The sequence below is a fragment of the Zonotrichia albicollis genome, chromosome 8 (genome assembly GCF_047830755.1).
Source record: "Zonotrichia albicollis isolate bZonAlb1 chromosome 8, bZonAlb1.hap1, whole genome shotgun sequence".
In the NCBI taxonomy this organism is placed as follows: Eukaryota; Metazoa; Chordata; class Aves; order Passeriformes; family Passerellidae; genus Zonotrichia; species Zonotrichia albicollis.
The window spans coordinates 16,691,404-16,713,542 of NC_133826.1; the positions used below are offsets into that span (position 1 = coordinate 16,691,404).

The window sequence follows — 22,139 nt, forward strand, 5'->3', positions numbered from 1 at the left end:
TTTAATAAGAATAGTGGGTAGAATAAAATAAGTAACTCCATGAGTTAAGACACTTCTCAGAACATGATACTTTATCTATGGCTTGCCAAAACATAAACCACCTTGATCCTTATCAGAGATCACAACAAACCTCTGCAGTTCAGCATCCATGAGTCTAAAAACAAGCAAAATTGGCAAATAGTCTGGCAGTATCTTTAGTAAAACTTTTGCTATTTTCATACCTCCAAAAAGGGCACAGGGAGGTTTTGAACAATTACGGAGATCCCAGCAGTTTGCAACAATGTCAACCATGTGAATTTAAAGTGATTACATTGGCTCTTCAAACAGGCCTGCAGGGAAGATGCCAGGGTTGAACACATCCGTTTTACATATCAAGTGACCAAGACTGAGAGATGAAATAACAAGTGGGGAGATCACAGAGACAGTCACAAATCCAGATGCAAGCCTTTCACATTTCAGCCAAAAGCAGAGGCTCACAGATGAGCCCCGTGCACCTAACAGAGCTATGGCCATCGGGCACGGGGGCTGCGCAAGGAGCACAGCCCCAGCTGCTGCTCCAGCCTCCCCGTGCTCTCCTTCAGGAGCCCCTGCTCACGGCAGAGCCAGAGCAGGAAGGAACTGCTCTGCCAGCCCAGAACCCGCTCCACCCTCTCCCAGGGGTCCTTCAGACCCAGACATTTACACTCAGTCACCACAGAGGACGGGCACACACACACATCACTCACAGGGGCTGCTGGGCCTGGCTGCACCGAGAGCGCACATCACTCCATGGGAGGGCAACGCTGCACCCCGTGCTCACACACAGCAGCACCTGTCCGCCCACGCTCTTTATGCTGCCCGTCCAGCTTTCATGCTACAGAGCAGATGCTTCCCTGGAGTAACCAAAATGCCCATTTAGACTAAACACACACACACACACCCAATATATAAAATGTGTGACCCCTGCTTTTAAAATTCTTCATCTTCTACATATTTCCTTAAAGCAACCCCAAATTTGCAAAGTTAACTGTGCTAAACTACTTCAGTAATAGCTACAAATAACCTTTTCACCTTTATCCACTTTCATACAATTCCTGAAGCCTAGAAGTCTAAAGAATCACCAAGGCATTATGATGCTAAGTGTCCCTCCTTGATTTTTACACATTAAAGAAAGGCACACATTCTTGTGATGGAAAAAATTCATTTTGACATAGTAGCTAGAATCAAAATAACTAGGAGCATCTCTAGTAGGACATACTTATTACTGCTCTATTTAAATTAAAAGTATAAATAAAGAAAAATTTTATTTATTCCAAAATAGATTGCATCCATCATCCTTTCCAGACTCAAGGCAGATTTGGTGATCAAGGAAATGAAGAAAAACTAAAGAGGAAAATGAGCAAAAATAACTATAAAAATAAATTCTTCACCCACTCTTGGCTTCAAGTGTTAAGGAAAAGATAACAGAAAAACCCAGCACCAAAACACCAAACCTGCTTCAGATGAATGCAAACTTTTTGCTGAAGAGATAAAACAGCAACAAACCTTACGTACATTTCCATTGCCCACCCCCAAACTCCTTTATTTGTTACATCTTCACTGCACTACTTCAATAATGAGAGTAATGACATTTTCAGTTTAGTTATTTCTATCCCTGACAGGTAAAATCCCTTTTTTATTAAATGCCTATTAGTAAGTCTCACAGTGTGGAAGCTGCCAAAAAAAGGAACAATAGCTCCATCCAAGAAGAAAAGCACACTGTGCTTAAAGCAGCTGCACTTCATGGCATTAGTAAAAACCTTTGCTTTTGTCACCTGGGGTCAAAACTTATCCTTGGTGAAATTCCATTGACTTAAAATAAGTTCACACCAAAGAGGAATCCAACTCGGTGCCTTCAGGTAATGAAACATGGTACAGTCTTTGTGCTAAATATATTTTTTTTCACTCCAAATTCATCTCTCCTGTGACTTACAGCCTAAGGGACTTCAGTTCTTTTTAGCATTAGCTACAGAGGATTAAATTATTTCTTTTTCTTGAAAAGGCATATATCTGGTCCCTATATTTTCTCTACACTATAACATCACCAGCAGTAAAATAATGGCATTGAATCATACAAGCATGCTTCAGTGGAAGGAGCTTATAAAAGAAACAGATTTGCAGAAATTCAATACAATTTTAATGTGAAAATAGCAATTGTTTTTCTAATAGCAGATGCTTCATTTCTTGGTGACACACCCCAGGACCACATTGGGAATGCTGGGTGTGCAGTTCTACAGCATGGGAAGTCTAATCTTTAGTTAAATAAATGTCTTTTTCACTTTTTTATTAATTAAAGGGATCTTGTTATTTAAGACAAATGACAGATGGAAAAGCTAAGAAAGAGTTAACAAGGGCCTGCAATACAGAAAGGATATTAAAAGATCTACAAGCAAAACCTCAAATCCCAATTCCCTTCAGAAAACAAAAGAATTATTTTTAGCAAAGTATTTATAAAATAATTATGTGGAGCTTAGAACTTGTTAAAGACAAGTTTCTCTTAAAAAAAAAGGAAAACTTGAATAAATTCCTTTACAAAGATACGGATTAATGCCATCCCCATCCTGTGCCATAAAATTTTCCTCAAAACTACTTTTGATCAGTGGAGTACCTCCCTCCAGAGAGCCTCAGTAACACCATTTGCCTGCACCTACACAGTTCCAGCACTGCATTATGGGCTGCAGACTTCTTAGGGCTCCTTTGGCATCACCAGAGCCAGTTTTAATCAAAGAAGCAGATATTCATGATTAGTGATAAATGCTCTGGTTCAGCAAACACTTGGATATACACTCAGCTGTTCTGCTGAATCAGGACCCACAATCCCACATCCTACTGCTCCACATGGGTGCAGAATTGTGCAGAATTCTGCCGAAATTCTTAGCTTGAGAGCCTTGCTGATACAGGAAAAATGAAGTCTGCTCAGTTCAAGCCATTCCAAGTCTGTGATACAATTACCTCTTTGAAAATACATAACCCTTCTCTGTATCCTCACTCTTTAAATTCTTCACAATTTTTGTGTGGGTTTGGAAGATAAAAAAACACTATTTATGCATAAAGCACATAGAAATGGCACAGGATTTTATTCAATTCAGTTGCTGAAAGACAGACAGATGAATTGATTAAAGAAGTAATTTACAAAGGAATAGATCATCATGCAGCACAGGAATGCTGAAGAAACTTAAATCAGGGGACACACAGATTTAGTCTAATCAGTCTTTGTATTTCAAGTGCTCACTTAAAACAGTTTATTGCTTGAAAGGTATTAGGTTTGTGTGAAATGAAAATTAACTCGTTTTTATGTATATTTTGGCATCTCAAAGTTATGTCACAGAGCTCATGGACATGAATTTAGGAATTCATCGTTTGATTCCCTATCAGATAAACACGTGGTATTCATATGTTTCAAATCACCATCAGGGAGATGAAGGAATAAAAAAACCAGAACAATTTCCACTTTTAATAGCCAGTCCTGGTTTCTCAATAGTATTTCTCAGAACTGAGAGCACATAAGCCTCCCCTGAAGAGGGTGGGCATTCCCTTGCAGCCCCCGCCCCTGCTTGCAGCCCTTCTGCCATGGCACAGCACATGAACCAGCCTGTGCTCCTCTAATTCTCTGACACTGCAAATCTTCAAATGGTCTGAGTGCTGGTTCATTTCATCCTCAAAAGTCTGAACACCCAGACCATCAACAGATAGGAACAGGTGATTTTACAAGGGAGGCAGAAGTCAGCTGATTATGAGAAAGATGTGAAGGCAAAGGGAAGTAGAGAGTGAAATCTTCATGCATTCAAAAGCTGAATGCTGCAACCAGACTGTGCTTTACTTCAGTCCTAAGAATTCAAGATCCAACCTCTTTCCCTTGGTTCTCATCCTCTAAAAACAATTTAAACAAACAAAAAACTCCACACCTCTGGCAACAAATACTTTAGGCAAAAATAATTACAGTCTAATTACATCTGGAAATACCCAGCAAACACTGTTTAAAATAGAAGGAAATTTGTGTGAGTAACTCCCAGTATTAATTTCTACTTTTTTTAGATCATGTCCTTCACCTTCTAATAGAAGGTTTTTCTACCATGCTTTGAAGAATCATATATTGCTTTTGGAAACACAATGTTCAAGGTCAGGGGAAGTTCATCTTTAAAAAAAATAAAAACTAGGTGTCATGGCAAGGCCTGTTTTTTCCTGTTGTTCCACTTATTAACGTGGCACCCATCACCATCATATCTGGGGGGCACAGATCCAGAGATACATGAGCTTGCAAGTGAACAGTCCTACTGAAAATGAAGCACACATGCTCTGAACAATGTAAGATTACTTACAAAAACAAGTATGTAAAAAGAAAGAAAAAGCAGCTAGGATTACAATAGAGTGGAGAACCAGGGAGTAAAGAGCTGTTGAAAGAAAACAATAAAGACAGACCTAACACAAGCAGATAAACCAGTGACCTCAGCATTACAGAAAATAAGTAAATTCTTCAATATATGCAATTATTACAGGGTCTTCATCTGCCAGACCACAACCATGAAATGCAGTCATAAGTCACAATTCAAGCACAGACAATGCTAAATATCAAGGGTGTTGAAGGAAAGTGAACATGGCTTCCTGGGCAAATTCCAGTTGGTATCGGTGCCACAGCTGTGCTGCTTTCTCAGCAGCAGCAATGATTTGCACCAACAGAGGATCTACCCCAGAGGCTGCAATGAGAACCTTTGGCCACTGTAAATCCATAGCCTGTATCACCCTTCTGTCTTCTTTCCAGCTGAATAGTAACACAGGATAGAAACAAAAAAACCAAACCAAAAAATTGAAGTTAAAAAACATTCCCATTACTTCACAGAAGGACCTGTTCTGTTGAAGGTTTGGCCCTCAAGGTCTAGAGCAGGTATGTATTTCAGCTGTCCTCTAAGACATTTTATTAAGACATGCATCATGCACCCAACTGCACTAATTTGCCAGCAAGTAAAATAAATATGTTCCAGCCTTTGATTTAAGCCACATTAGGACAGAATATTTTTGTTCCAAGATTAAAAAGCCAGACTAATTTAAGAGGTCATCCAAGGCCTGGATAACTGTGTGTAGTTCTAAGTGTTTGTGTGCAGCTCCTATTGCAGGTTGCCAGACCTTAATTTAATCCCACTTCAAAAACTTCATTCCTTCAGTCGGGTAGAGAGCTTGCCAGAAGTTTTTCTCCCCATCCTGCCTTGGACTTTCCATGAAGTAGAAAAATCTCAGAGTAATCAAGGTATACTTTGCAGTCTTCTTCTGCCCAATAAAGCTTTATAAACAAAAGCTTACAAGATATCAGTGTACAAGACAAAAGCAAATCAAACTCAGATAAGCACTTAACTACATACATCCAAGCAGTATAAGGAGGTAGAAAAACAGGCAAATATTCTTTGAATATTTATATAGACTATTTTCAATGCAGTTAGTGAGGTGTAATATTTAAACTATTAGCTTGAAAAACATTCAGATCTGTGATTCATCTTTGACCATCCATTTTTGTACATCATGCAGTGTAACTCGAGGGTTTTGGGGGCTTTTTGATATATTTAACACACTAGTACCTTCAAGAGCAAGAGTGGAAAAACAGAAACCAAACATGAATTCTGTCTAGAACCTCACTTACACCTGAAAATACAAGAACACTGAAGCTACTATAATGTCAGCAAAACACCCTCCATAACCAGTAGCAGCAGTTTCAGTGTAGGATTGGCAAACAAAACAAAGGTGTGCTCTGCTGCAGCAGCTTCACTTCTTCAGAAACAAAGAGCAAGCTGGAAAAAGGCTCAAATGTAAAAAAAATCAATACCCTAGGGAGGTGGCATGCTGCCCCCTGCCTCCCCCAGGCTCCACCACAAGCAAGGGACTTTATTTATACTACTTAACTTTATTTAGACTTCTAGTTTTATTTATACCAGTACATTTGTGGTTCAAGACTGGAAAAGCACAGGTTCTGTATGCTGGCAATTAGGAGCCACACCTGCAGTGCCCTGGCTACCAGAGTGACCAGAGCCAGGGGCCTCTGCCAGCTTTTCACAGCGCTGCAACACACTGTGTGCTCCCACCTGCTCTGCACCTAGAGCCACAAACTCCCTGCATTCAAAGCATAACTGCTTGCATTAAAAGGACTCAAAGTCTCCAGTTGCAAAAGCTCTATCTAAATAACCTTCAGAGAGCTGTCCTTCCTCAGTTTTAATTGCATCTGCCTGACATCTCTTCCCTCTTCATCATAGTCCATTGGTTCTTGCTCTTATCTCACTGTACTCATTATACTCTGTAAGGACATTATCTAGTTGTTCTCATTAAGAATTTATTGAAAAAATTAAAAAGCATGGAAGAAAACCAAAATATACAGGCAGATATAGCCAGAAACCACAAAGACAGTGCTTCCTCACCTTCCCCTAACAGACTGTGACCCCTCCTACTCTCCTCAGCTGATTTCTTCCCATGCAGATAGAAGAAAAATCAGAGAAAGAAAGAAAGAATTTGAAACAACCCTTCCTCCAAGCAGGGTGCTAGAGTAGACTTCCAGAGGTCCCTTCCAGCCAAAATAATTCTGTCACTCTACTTAAGCATCTGATTGAATCCAAAGCTTTTTAAGAGTTTGTTTCAAGAATAACTGCCAGAGGAAAACACAGAGATGGGAAGTAAAACCAAAAAAACCACAACGAATTTCAAGACAGACGCATTGTTTTCTCAACACTGAATAACTTACTAATAGTGGTACTGTTTGACAGCACTTTTAAATCAGTGGGTTTTAATTAAACCTAGCATTAAGAGGTAAGCTGACTCAATAGGCAAGCATTCTCCTCAGCAGCAAAACAGAATTATGGTTGTGATCAATTAAAAAAGCTTTTCTTTTCTGCACTGGCCCTTCCTTTTAACGCAGATTTTTACACATCTAGAATGATCCAGATTTGCTCCAAGTAACGGCTCTTGTAAGCCAAGAGCAGCATTGATGTGCTCAGCTCGAGCTGCAGACACACTCAGACACACCCTGCATTGCTGGAAGTCTGTCTGCAGTGAAGCTATTGCAAAATGTCAGCATCACGTACTGTTAAACAATCAAAGTTACTCATGCTGGATGGATGCCCTCAAGGAGGTCAAACCCAGAGAAAGTCCCACAAGGCTTGAGGGCTTGAAATAACATAATTTTCCATGCTGAAGATGAAATGAAGCCAAATTGTAACACATTTAATTGTTCAGCCCTGTCTCTTCCAAAGCTGGTCATCTTTTCCACAGTGAGGACATCTCAGATTTAAGCAAGCCATCTGTCCACTGTCTACTTTTCCCACTGTCTCACTTTGACTGACTGCACATCCACTTGGCCTCTTCTCCAAAGACCCACACTGTACACAAGCTGGACACATAAGAGGCTTCCCCTTGCAACCACAGAAAGAACTTGGACAAACAAACATTCTGAGTAGAATCACTTCAGTGCTTGAAGAAACTACAGAATAAACTAGATACTTGAACTCCACAGATCTTTCCTTTCTCTGTCACAAGTTATTGCAACATACTGTTTTAAAAATCCCCAGCTAGGCCAAAATGTGGGACAGGAACAATCCCCTTAAATGGCAATGCATGTTCCCAACCTAAAAGGACTCCATTAACACAGACAACTGTTATTAAAAGGCCTTTGCCATCATCACTAATGACTGACTGTAAGTCAGGTTAGACAACTGTCAGAAAAGACCAAGGTGAGGTTTATCCCAATAAGGCAGGACAGACTCAGTGACCTATTATGAACCTTTCTGGCATTTTGTCTGACATATTTTTTATAAAGTCAAATAATTGGGGCTTAATTCCAGATTACAGGCCTTGGAGGCAGCACAGAGCTGAGCAGGTAGACCCGTTCAGCCCAGCTCTGCAGAGAGACTCTAGCAGCCTCAGCTTCACCAGCCCAACCCTGCATCTGGGGAAATAAATTCAGCCTCTTGGCAGAGCCAATAGTTCACCATGCTGGCAGAGCTACACTGCCTCCACTCCCAAAGACTTCCATATCAACCCTCCCCTTTAAGTGCACCATGCATTTTTTAAAAGAAAATAGGTAAATAACCTAAATAACTTAATACAAGAACTGCAGTAGTAATCTATCTTAAAGGTGAACATAGATGCAAGAAAACATTCTTATAGGAACAGCATCGTTTCTCACATCATATATGATGCAATTATGATCACAATAGTTTTACAGAAAACCTAGACATAAACTTTAGCTGACCTACTTTCTTCAGCATGAAAAAGTATTTCTGATCAACAATTCTAAATATGCACATCAAGTTCATCCACTGAATGCATGATCTGCATAATACCACCTACCTGCAGCTGCAAAGCACAAAACCATCAAAGCAAACACTAAAGTCACACAACTTGACATTTTTGTAAATGCTGTATTCTTCTCCAATCAACTTGCTTTGTGGCTCCTCATGTAGATTTACTTTCTTGGAAATTTGTGGTGAGCTTTGAAATCAGATTTTCTGGAGTTTTAATTGCCTACAGAAAGAAATAAAAATAAACATTAATACAGATACAACTTACAGAAATATTGTTAGATATTTAAAATTCTCTCTCTTGTAAGAAGAGAAACAGAACTCTCTCTTAAAGGTCTAGTAGGCGAGTGCATTTTATATTGTCAGATACCCTAGGTACCAGTAACCTAGTACTCCTCCCCTGTATTTCAGTACTTTGCAGATGTTGCTTCCTTCAATGATACATTGTGCAAGTTGGGATCTGTTCGGAAGCGAGGCCCCAGAGTCCTTTCTGTCAGCTAATACCACAGTCCCACTGAAGCCTGCCAGTGGTACTCACACCCTCAGACACGTTTATTTTAAGTAATCAGACTTTCCCTGGTGCATATAAACATTTGTTTGCTCAGTTATCTGCTGCTACCTTTATTACAGCATGGAAAAATGTTTCACATGTGCTGGTTGGTGGGTAACTCAAATTTAACTCATCATTTCTCAGTATGACAAACTCTGAAAACTTTTCAATGCTACTCGACACTAAATATAAACATAAAACTTATCAGAATCTTTATTTTAAAATACTTTGAGACATGATATACCAGGTCAGTTAAACAACTCCAGCGTGCCATGCTAATAAATGACAATAGAGCTGATGCCTGCAAGCCTTACAAACATGGAAAATTCTGACCCCAGAATGCATGCTGCAGATTTTGGAGGGGAAACACTTCAGCAGATCCACAATATCCTCTTAAACTTTTTTTTTTATTCTATTCTCAGTTATCTAGATGCCTAGAATAAGATTACAAACCAGGAAGGTAAAGAACAGGAATGTTGGTATTGAGCCTTTGGGAGCAGATGACAGATGGCACCTTGGCAACCACTAACACCCATCATAAAGTACTGCAAGAAATGACAAACCCCCATCATGGGACTAAGTGATAGCACAATGCTGAGTCAGGATCATGTGGCAACATGAATATCACTTAAAAGGCTCTTGCTGACATGAAAATGGAATGAAGCACAAGGACAAAAGGCCAGATTCTGTCACACAGTGTGTGCCACGCTGTGCACCAGCAGAAGCCTGCTCAACCAAAACCTGCACCCAGACCAGCACCCCTGGGGCTCTGAGGAAACTGGAGAAACTGCTCAGCAGCATTTCTGCACGGGTTATTTGGTGGGGATGGCAGTGCCCTGTGTGCACAGAGCTGCATCTACACCCCTGAGAGGGCTGCTGGGGCCCAAGAGCAGAACTCCAGCCTCCTGCAGATCCTTCACTCAGCATCCAGCTCCTGGAACCTCCAAGTGCTCTTGGCAGTGCCCCAGACCCCACTGGGAGGTTGGGGAACAGGAGCAGCTCTGCAGGCTGCAGGGAACACCAGACACACTCCTGCAGGACAGCAGTGTATGGGGAGAGCCAGGAGCTGACTGTCTGTCACAACATGGGGGTTCATGCAGCTCCTTTTCTAGTGTCCCACCTAAAATGCACTTTTGGAAAAATGGCAAGACATTACAAATACTGAGCATTATTTGGGAAGTCAAATATAAACTGGAATAATTTGCTGCTATTTCTCTAGATGAAAAGAAACCTAACTCTACCTGGTGGTACTATTTGGTTGCTAGTTCAATTTTTAAATACTGCCACAAAGAAAAATTCAAATAGAGGAAATAATGAAGTTTCTAGTCAGTGTTATCTATAGAAGACCATCATAATGTTCTGCAAGATGTTCTATGTGCAAAGAGGCAATGAAGAAGCATTCTGAAACCCAAGTTACTGATGTACAGCCATTTGACCACCACCAACAAACAGAAGAGAAACCAGAAAAAGAGCAACTACAGCACATATGCTAATAAAGAAAATCCAAGATGCTCACTGTCCCATCTGCATAAGTCTCTCATTCCTCAGTGACAATTTTATAAGGCACCAAGTTGTGTAGAAAGATGGAGCACAGGGAAAGAACTGGAGAGAAAGAAATTATGTTTAGAATCCCATTCTGACCTGAGCATCTAAATGTGTTAAAAAGTCAAGCTGCAATTCAACTTGGATGAAAGTCCTTTTGAAAAAGGTGATTTCAAGGCAGAGAGAACACATACACATTTTCATCTGTAGGAGTGATTTGATCCCTACCACAATCTACTGACCAATAACATTTGCAAGGTATAACTCAGAGCTGCCAGTGTATGATTGAAAAGCCCTAAACTTCTACCCTGATTCTGCCAGTTCATGAAGGGTGAATAATGAAGACTTAAATGAAAATTTGGAAGAGCTTTCTGAAGAGTGAGCTCACTTGCTTGAAGACATACACTCACAAACCTAAAATGTAGGGCAAATATCAAACATGAAAAGGTGACAAACTAACAGTGAGTTTCATGAATTTAGGATGAATGATACCCCAACTGTCAGCTCCACAGCTGCAATTTAAAAGGCAGATAAAACTGCTACTAATAACTCATTTAAGACTAAACCTACTAGGCAGGTAATTTGTCAATATTTTCCAAAATATGATCGTGTGTGGCAGGAATCAGCTATCAAGCTGCTCTTAAGTGACCATCTGACAGTACCAAACAAACCAACCAACCAACCAACCACAACAGCAACAACAAAAAAGTGAGAAAGTTAAGTTGTGGTGCAAAATCTGCCAGATTTTGCTTCAGTGCGAGACCTGCTGTCACTAGAAAAAATGTGAAACCTGCCAACTAGGAAAAGCCAGTCCACAAAATAGGAAGCTATTTCCCTTGAAACAAGAGAAGAAATTATCATTTGTGGTCTATCCCTGTGCAAAGAGATAAGGAACCTAAACTATTTACCCAAGAAGTAAACACAACTGCTAGCCAACTTGACATTCAGAAGAAATTTCCAAGAGAATCATCTTTTCCTTTGGGGTATATCTGGGTGGCTATTTTTGTAAATGAGATCATGAAAGGGCATATTAAAAGTATAACCAAAAAAATCCTGATGTGGAAGAGAAAGAGAAGACATGAGTTTTGGGTTTATTAACTATGTTTTCATGCCAATGCTTTTTACTACAACAAGCTGCAAGGAAGGCTGGCAAAAGAAGGCATCTGAATCAAAACCATTGAAGACTATGGGGTCATTTTCGGTCATTTTCACTGAAATCTGCTGCTGTAAAGGCCACTAGTCCTGGTAAAAGTGAGGGTCTAAAAAGCACAAAGACCTTATTTTGTTGAGAAATATATATCTGCAGATCAAATCAGGAATACATGCTGCTGGGAACATCAGGAATAACCTGACTACTACCAGCTTTTATTAGGTATGAAAGAAGACTGGGGAAATGGAAGGGGAGGAAACACATTTTGAAGTACATAAGGACAAGCAGAGGAGAAAGCATGAGATTTTAATTTGGTTTCAGCTAGGAGCCTCTGGTGCCCATGAGAATTTTGATGCATAAAGCTTAGACAGAACCCAGTGAAAAGCATGGTGCTTTTGAAAGATACCAAAGCACTGCCTGGAAGGAGAGATCTCATTGCTATGCTAAGCTAGAGGACAACAAATGTTGTCCTTAATTTAGTGGTACTTAAAGCAATCTACATTTGTTAGAGCCAGCAGCAGAGGAAACAAATCACTTGAGTACACTACTGTTTTCTCTCTGCCTTTCACTACATAAATAGTTTTCTTTGCAAAATTCTGCTACTCATCTTCCTCAGAATTTCAGTCTTTGGATTTTTTAAAGCTAGCCTTTGGACTAAAAAGTCGCCTTTAATACTACAACAACATGGAAGAATTCACAGGCTAGAAGCATGACACTTATTCCTAAAAAAACCCTAAACACCTTTCCCTATGGATTTTCCAGTTCTTACTGACAGGCACTCCCAGACCATAAGGCTCTGTGGTCTATGGCTTGTCACTAAGAAATGACATTCAGCACTGTTCTGCCACTAGCAGAAATGCCCCCACCCCCACATGGGCCTAATGCTCTCTAGAAAGGGGACAGGACTCTGCTCTAAAGTTCTTGAAGAACAATAAATGAAAATGAACCACCCTGGGTCAGGTTCAGGCTTCAGGACATTTGATCACCTTTCTACTCAGCCCAATTCTGTACTTTTAGCCAAGTGACTATTATGCAGCAGTCACCTTCAAATCAGAAGTCTGCTTAGCTTCAACTTGTACACACTTTTCTTCTCTAGGTAAATTTATTTTTGCTTACTTCTTCAAAGCTTCTCTGCCCAGTGCAACCTGCAGGCAGCCAGAGCCACAGATTCTAGGGCGTTTCTGTTTCCTATTAAATGCTTCTCCAGCACAGGAATTTGCCACATTTCTTGCTGAATTGGGATCTTATTGTTTTATTTACCCTCCCTGGAGCCCTTTCCCCAACAGCTACCATCTGCTTCATTAATCAGCACCTACCTTTCCCATACAAGCTCTTCCCCTGCCTTAACTCTACCCTTCTTGTTGTCTAAACTTTTCCTTTACTCCCTGAAGAATAACTTCCACTTCCTCTCTGCCTTATCAGCATGGACTCTGGTAATTCCCTCCTCTTTCCACATGTGGTGCCAGAGGTTGCACAGCTCTCTACAACACTGCTAACAAACACTCCTCTACCAAAGCAAGCCAAAATTCCTCCTCCTCTCAAGTCACATCACAAGTCCCAACAAAGTGAATGGGGATACTTGAGTGAAGCCAGCAGGATCTGTCCCTTTGTGTTGTTTTGCCATAGCAACGTGAACCCAAGTTTCTAGGCCATCCAAGGCCGCCTTCACAGCCAAAGCTTTTTCACTTTTTGTTTGCTTGTTTTACACATGGCAACCATTTCACTCATTTAACTGGTTTTTCTTCCATTTGTCCAAGCTGCTTCCCTGGGAGAATGCAGTGAATACATGCATGCCCAGTGTAAGTAAATAGGGCAAACATTCGTAATCAAGTACACCCCATCTCAAGTAAAACAACCCCACAAATAGTTAACTATATGAGCAGTTCTATAAACTTAGGAACAGCAAAAGGGCTTATTTATAACCCTACTCCTATTAAAAATGCTTTTTTGAAGACTTATTAGCTGACATTTATCACGTCAATTCTGCATGATTTGCACATATACAGGCAGGAAAGATGATTAATAGGATTAGCAAATGTTCATGTAGAATTGAAAATTTGTCCATATTTTTAAATGTCTATGTCCAAGGCATATACACAAAGTCCCACAAGTTCATTCAGAACTTAAAATAGTAACTTATTCATAAACTATAAAGGGAGAGATTCTGGTTTAGAAACAACAAAGTGGTTTCATTTTCAGGGAATATATGAATAGTAATAAAACTAAAAACCCTGATATATCATAAAGTCCAGGGAAAAAGTAACTCTGATGTCCTGCAGTTCACATGCTGCTGTGCTTGTAATGGGACATTTCAACAAGTCACAGTTAAAGGCTATGGGAACTGGATGAGTGCCAAATGAAGATGTTTTATGCCATTTAGTAATGTGCCCCTCTATTCCATTTGATTTTTGTTTTAGTATTTTATTTATTTTCTTATTAATGTATTACAATGTAGCCTGCCAAATTACAGGAACAAAAATATAAACAAATAAATAAAATAAAAATGTGAAAGCATTCCAACTATTTAGTAATAGTGTACTGGAGGGGGATTTTGTTACCTGGTAGATATTTTGCCCACAACTGGAATGAAAGTGTGGATGGGGGTGTCTATTCTCAGCATCATTTCATAACCAACTTCCCCTTCAGCTTGACAACTTTCCCTTTTTTTAATCAGCTGATTTTATTGCTGTCAATTTAGATGACACCAGACATTGCAAGTTTTGGGTGAAGAATCACTGCATAATATAGCACAAAAGTAAGAGACAGTTTACAGAAACAGGACCAAAAAATCATTCTGTTATATATTCCCAGGACTTCCCTTCCCCCAAACACAGGGAGGTATGCAGTTAAATCTTCCTAGGCTGAGGAAGGTTTTGCTTACCAAGTGTAAACAAGAGAACAGTCTCTTAAAGGATCAGGATGCAGGAGGGTTTACAATGTATGGAAGGGAAGGAAGTGCATTCGGGCATCTTGGAGTGGAAGGAGTACACAAGGCTTCCACAAGGAGCAGACTGGAACAGATTGCTTTTTGACAGCAGCAGAAATTCCTAGAGGTTACTGAACCTCTACAGGAGGAGGCACAGATGGCACCGCAGACAGAGTTCACCAACACCAACACCCCACACGTAATCCGAGTACCAAATCAGAATTTTTTTCCTTGATCATAGAGCCTTCAGGCACTTCCTACATCAGGACATCTCTAAAGGGAGTGGAGAAAACAAGAGGCAGGGGTGCTGTACCGCTCTTGTACTGTATTGGCTCAAGCAATCTGCAATCTCATACCAGCTCCAGCTGTGTATTTTCTGTGCAACTCACAGCTACTCCATTCTTTCACAGGCAAAAAGTCATAACAGCACCTCACCTTGGCCACAGCAGCACCTCCTTAACACCTGCCTGGAAAGACAACACTACTTTGGGCATTCTGCTTCTACCTTCTAGTTAGAAGATGGACAAGAAACCTGACTGATCTTACCAGGGAATACCAGAAGCACAATTATACCCCATCTTTCTGATACACATTAAGGAAGCACAATGAAGCAAAAAAGCAGACATAACCAGAAACATGCATACATAAAAACATGGCAACTCAAGAAATCTCAAATGTACATTTAAATAAAACTCAAATTCCCAATTAACCAGTAATATCTCACCACAACTAACAGGAACTAAGCTCACGTTTCTTAAATAGGACTTGCCACTTCTAAGAAGTTTACCCTAAAACAAAAACAATAAAAATAGGAATCTTCACTCTAAGCGAGATCATCCTAACTTGCATGAAAAAAACACCTCTACAACCTTTGTTTCTCACAGTTAAATTTCTTTGGACTAATTACCAACTTTTTTATTGTTTCTAATTGGAAACAGAATAGGTTTCCTGGCACTGGACTATCTTACTCTTCACAAACACAGTAGCAGCCAACAACTTCACACAAATTTAATTTATCTTAAGTTTTACTTGGCTGGGTTTCTAATTGCACACCTCAACTAAACAGATAACAGCTCTAATGTACCTATCAAGACAGATATAACCCTAGGGAGGGCATCTCTGTGGAACTGAAGCCACAGCAGGATGGAAAGTTACCAACAATTAAGCAAGGCTTCTTCCACACAGGGTAACAAGATTTCAGCAAATTACTGTTAATGAATGCTCGGCACTGTTATTTTTTTCAAGACTGAACTGCAAAACCATAGGATTGCATCTAGAAATATTTTACCTAGAACCTTCCTACCACGAAAAAACAACTAAATCCATCAGAGGTGGATTTAAAATCTTGAAGTGACTTGTAGACATTTAGAAAAGTAGTTTTGAAACCATGACCTATAAATACCAGCAACTGTCTGGGTTAATTGTGAGAAAGCCACAAAGATTATGATGAAAAGCAAGACTACAGCATTAAACAAGTTCACTGTATAAGGATGCAATCCTCTTTGGGAAGGGTAAAACAAACAAACAAACAAGACAGTTAGTAAATAAATGAACAAGATGGAAAAATCAGTGCTTCTCATTACAGGGGAATTAGATGAAGTGATACAAACCAGCCCTCCTCACTGCCATGGGCCATTACATACTACAAGAAGTGAATTAACAGACTGAAATATTAACTACTAGGGATTTTAAAGTTAACTGCATGCATTATCAGACCCACATTTGGGAAAAAAAGCCAAACAGAACAACAAAAGAAGTGTCTCTTTTGGTCTCTAGAATAAGGCAAACTCTAATTGGCGGGCAGATGAGTAGATTATTTGTTCTGGTTGCTAAACAAGAATGCAAGATAAACACACCAAAAGTTATCGGTTAGCCACTAAACTTTCAGCTGCACATCTCACAGATAGGAAACTTCTCCCACACAAATAGGGAAGTCCTTAAAGGGACACACAGTTAAAAGAAGGAGTCAAAAGGAGTTTCCCTTTGTGTAGGGGTATCTACCCTCTCACTTGCTATCAAATAAAGGATGTCATTCCATTTGTTGAGCAGAAAAATCTATTCAGGTTGGAGCAAAATTTTTTTCATAAAAATTTTTATTTAGAAGCACTTCATTGGGGATTTGCTTCAGTCAAGGTATGAATCACTAGCATGTTCCACTCAGAATGAGTGAAGAACACACCCATAAAATCATTACCATTCAGAATTTCCTTTAATTATTTTACATTAAATGTACAAATGACAACTGTAAAAAATTTTTGGGCACAGGTATGGAGAGAAGAAAGACCACAACAAATTCCAGTAGTCATATAAATAATTTGTCAGAAGGAAATTACCATGTATATGATCATCACTGGAGTGAACCAAAGCACCAGATCTACAGGTATTTAGAAACAGTGGTGATTTTAACTGCTGGAGGGAGGAACTAATCTATCACAGAACACAAGCTGGATACACTGGAGCAGTGACTTGGTTCATTAATGCAATAGCTTCATTAAAGAAAAGGCTCTTTTCAAACACCACAACAGCTGCTTTGGAAAGCAGAACAGAATTTTGTTTCACTCAAATCATTGTAAAAAACAATGCATCACACGTGTGATAAAATACTACCATAGTTCTGAATCACACAGGGTCAAATGCAGCTACAGTCTAACAACTCACTTGTCAAACGTAAGGCAAAAGAGGACATACCAGTCTTCAGTCCACCTCCAGCTTCTTGGCAAAGAAACACATGAATTCAGCAAATTTCTGCTACACAGTAAACTCACTGGATAACTTTGGGATTTTTTTATTATCCCTGACTCACACAATGTAGCTCACCCATTTCCAACAGAAAATGCCTATGCTTACAAAGGAGAATGAGAGAATAAATGAATTGCCACTATCCTTCAGAATCACTAACACCACCTTATGTATCACAGCCCCTACTGCCTTCTGGGCAGAAAAACAACGTCTACACAGCAGCTCTATAATGAAATTGTTTCAGACCAAAGACCTCCAGATAAGCTGCTCTCCTGCAATCTAAGCAGGTCTCTTGCAAGGTCACATCAGAAATTATCTAAAAGAGAGGCCCTTTCCAGCTGACTCTCAAAATGTTATAACCTCTTACAGCAGGACAGAAGAAAAAAAAATCTGAATTTGGCCAACTAGTGTACTGAAATTAGACCGATTATTACACAGAAGTGCTAAATATAATGCAATTAAATTTGTTAATAATAAGCAGGTGTCACTCATTTTGAAGTACTGTTCACAGGATGAAGATTAATTTTTTTCACATTTTCCTCAAAAACACCATTCATTTCATTATAGAAACATCAGAAACTAGCATACTTTCCAAGACATAATTATTTGTAAGTACAAATAAACAGTTATTAACTTAAAATGCAATATATGAAATGTTCTCTGCTGAACTCAACAAATATGACTACTTAGATAATCAAGGTCAAAAAGGAAGTTCTTCTTTAAAGACATTTATTTTGTGATACTTGAAATTTAAAAATATGGAATATAAATAAAGTGGCAGCTTTAAAGTCCCTCTTTCCATGATTTCCAGAGATAACTGAAATCTGGTAAACCTCTCTCATTTTGGCCACCACAGAGTTAATTGTTGCTGTAAGCACAAGAAATGCTGCTCTGTTGGATGAATGCCAGCACATAAAAATGCGAATCCACACTGATGGATCAAGCAATTCCAACTGTACTACTTTTTGCTAGTACATTTTTATGGCAAAACATGCTTGTATTCATGAAGTGGCTAGAAACTGGCATACCACTGTTAATCACCACAAATATTACTGCTATAGAAGTAATGCCTATTTATAATATACAAATATTTTTATGGAACTAGATCAAAAGCAATGTGATTGCAAAGATATTTGCAATCTATATCCCATATAGTATTTTCTGAGACTCACATAAATGGCATAAACTCAATAATTCATGTCTTTAATTTTAACACAATATTACTGGCAGTATCGAAAAAAAGAATTGTAAGACAAATTAGGCAAAGATTTACCACTATTTTCAAATCACATTAAAACAGAAATTTCAATTTGACTTCACAAAATACACACTTCAGCATCTCAGAGAACCATCTGGAGAGAAAGTTTTGGGATTCCATGAAAACAACAGGAGATGAAGATTGCCAATGGAATTTAACATACACCTTTTTGTACTTTTAGGGGCAGGCAACATCAAGTAATGCTCTCAGAGAACAATGCATGGCCATTGAAATATGCATATACTTTATATATTTTACACCTCACTGTGCAATTAGTGCCATTCCAGAACCAGAGCTTACATATCCTTAAACCTGACCTGGGACTGTTCATTTCAGTTGAACTCTACTGTGTCTGTATTTGCTCTAGCACCTTATGCTGGTGGAATACACAATTGTTATCACTCACAAGCAGCAAATGGTTACTCTGTAGCAAATGCTCCTTGGCATGTTCTTACCCCACCATCAGTGAAAGGTGGCTTAACCCCAAGTAGAAGCAGCAAGATTCTTGAATTTACTGCACATGTGAGGCTGTTCCCCAGCTCTTACTGAGGAGTACCTGACACCCTGCAAATTCCCATTCAGCCATCTGTTTGTGCATCCACCTCTTCAGTATTTGCCATGTGGCTGCACCAGACTTCACAGACCACAAAGCAATATGGATTGGTGCAAGCCATCCACATAACCTTCTTTGGCAACAGCCTTTACATTCTGTATTCCTGGTGCAAAAGACTTAATCATTACGCCAATATGAATGAAAAAAGAAAACTGTTATTGCTCTGTGCTGGGACCATCAGTTGACCTCTACATAATAAGCTAGTAATGACTTCTTAAAACCTAAGAGAATATCTAAAAATATTTTCTCTTATGGAAAGCCTAAATACTAGAAATAGTTTCTTGTGAGAATACAACTGCTTTGTAAGTCAACTTGAGCTCTCGAGATGCCTACGTACAATCATATGTGATCTAGTAAGAGCTCCACTCTGAAAATATTTTGTCTAGTTCATCATCTGAAACTTTGCAGGATTACTCAAAATATCGTTTCTTGGGATTAATTCACTTCAAACATCTTCAAAGAGAAATTTCACTCACATAAACCCGTAGAATTTTTGCAAGTCAGTCATGGCAAATATGACAAAAATTGCATTCAGAAGAATGGGAGATCTGCCTGCTAGAGGAAATGTATAAACAAGTATTTGAAAATCATGTGTTTATTTCAATGTACGTGGGTGTTCCAAGTAAATTAACATTCACCTTCTAAAGAAATACTATCAAAAGTATAGGCCCAAAGTTTTAATAAATTCAAACTGTGGTAGGAGGAGAGACTTTATAGACAGCAAGTTTTGTGTTCCCCCTGCTGGTTTAGCAATTGACTTCCAAACACTGTTCCTGTGGTAGGCATCAAGATACTGGAGTATGAAAATATGTTTTGCATGCCAGGAACAACAACTAAAAGTTACTTTTTAAAAGAACTCACACCCTTGGTGGATATCACTTAACACGCTTTGACTAGATGAGGCTCTGGACGCACAAAACATGGATCAAAATCAACAATGAAACAAGATCTCCCCAGGGACAGAAAGCATGTCAAGAGAAAAATCTGAAGTGTCACTTTAAACTTGAAAAGGTTGAACTGCAGCAAACAATTGGGGGAAGCAAGTTTCAGAGTAAAGGACTCTTCACTGAAGGAAGCCAATGACCTGCCCCCCCTCCAACACGCGTCCCTCCCTTCCTCCCCCAGCCCAGCATTCGAGGAGCAGCTCCTCCTCAGCTGGAACTCAAGCCCTGTAAGCTTTCAGGGGTTAAACTGGAGCTCTTCAAACGAATAAGCATCTGCCATTAACATTTACTAACACTGTTGTTGGGAATACTTTGACAGGATACCTGTGCAGGGCTAATTAAAAACCCAGCTACCAACTCATACTGTGGCAGGCATTCATGGAAAAAAGCATGGACTGTAAGGAAAATAAAGTAATCTTCATAAGTAGCAATAAACAAATAGATTTTGTCTTGAGTAGACATTTCATTTACACATGTAAAGTCTTCCATATATGAGACTACAATAATATCAGTCCTGTGGGTCACCATGAGACAAAGCTAATTGATGCCACAGTTAGTGAGCAGGCAGCTCTCTCACTTTGGGTTTTCTCTCCATTGGGGGTCTGATATCACCCTGCTTAACCTCGCCAAACAAAAAATACATAAACTTAGATCAGTATAAATACAGACCCAGCCAGAAAACCTTTTTGTTAGAACAAAATCATGGCACTTGTATGTCCAAGTGTCTCTTTAACAACTTACAAACACTACCAGAAATACTGTAAAAAATGAACTGTGCAATGATCATACATTTGAGAAGAAAATAATAAATGACAGCAAATCAATTTTAACACCTATAGCTTAACAGAACTGAGATAAGTAGATTTAGATCTGGTTACATCCACAGCAAGTGGAAAAGGCATAATTACACATGCACACTACACCTGAAGAAGTCCTTTCTTGTGAAAGGGAGAAATAGCACATCCTGTGCTGTTTGACACCCGTAACTTTGGAACTGCAAGTGCACTTGAAACTGAGGAAAGCTCGTGTTTTAAAACTTACTTATTTTACATCTAACATTGAAGCCACATTCTTGTTATTACTAGGACAGCCGTACTCAGAAGCCTGCAGTGACCTGACTCCAGTGCATCCCCTGCAAAATCTGCAGCAGTAACTCCCGCATGTCAACGCCTCACTGAAATAACACTGAAGGGACATTATACTGGCCCTTGTATTATTGTCACTTACACTGAACTCACACTCTGCTCGTGCACTGCCGAGTTCTCACCTGGGCTCAGGAAGGGTACGAGGACACACTCGCGCACAGCAGAGCGAGCCTCTCTAAAGCATTTCGCTCTCTGCCCGCAGCTCGCCCAGCACGTACCGGGCACAGCGACCGTCGCTGGGACACCTGTAGCTGCCCCTCGCCAGGTGCCCGCCTCCCGCTCTCCCCTCGGTTCCTACAGGGAGCCCGCAGCTCGCACGGTCCCGAGGGGCGAGCCGCTCCTCCAGGCACGCGTGCGGACACTGACCGCCCCTGGCAGCTCCCTCACCCCGCGCCCGGCGGAGGCCCCCCGACCCTCCCGCTCAGCCCTGGCACGGTGACAGCCCGAGGGGCGCACACCCCGCGCCCGCCCCAGCGGACGGCCCGAATCGGGGCGGGGGTCGCGGCCGCCGCACCTACCGGGCGGCAGGTCTGTCCACGCCGCGTCCTGCGGGGCAGGCGCGCAGCGCCGCAGCTACGCCATGGGCACCGCCGGCCGGGACGGGAACGCAGTCCTCGCCAAGGCCGCCCAGCGCCGGCCACCGCTGCCCGGCCCGCGGTGCGCGGAGGAGGCGGCGAGGAGGCGGAGGCGGAGGAGGCGCGTGTGCGCCCGCCCGGCCTCCGGCCCGGCAGTAACCCCGCGGCCCGCGGGGCGGGGCGGGCGAACGCGGGCGGTGCCGCCATTGGGCGCGGGGCGGAGACGGCGCCGTGACGGCCGCGCCCACCGCCCCTCGCGCCCGCGTGCCGCCAGCGCGCGCCGCGGCCCCGCCCGCCCCGTCCCGTCCCGTCCCACACCTGAGCCCCGCCCGCCCCCCGGGAGCCGTGAGGGGGTCCTGGGGTCGGGCACGGCCCGGCTGTGCTGGCGGCCAGCGGCTCGAAACCC

The 22,139-nt window shown here is 40.9% G+C and overlaps 1 protein-coding gene across 1 annotated transcript in view; it reads right to left on the reverse strand.

Annotated features, from left to right (window-relative positions):
* Positions 1 to 21,902, reverse strand: part of TGFBR3 (transforming growth factor beta receptor 3) — a 108,889-nt gene extending 86,987 nt beyond the window's left edge. The window contains exons 1-2 of the mRNA XM_074546093.1: positions 21,677 to 21,902; positions 8,341 to 8,514 (exon numbers count right to left, since the gene is read on the reverse strand). Coding sequence (XP_074402194.1) covers positions 8,341 to 8,398 — 58 coding nt within the window. The 5' untranslated portion in view covers positions 8,399 to 8,514; positions 21,677 to 21,902. The remainder of the gene's footprint in view (positions 1 to 8,340; positions 8,515 to 21,676) is intronic.
* Positions 21,903 to 22,139: the final 237 nt, after the last annotated feature.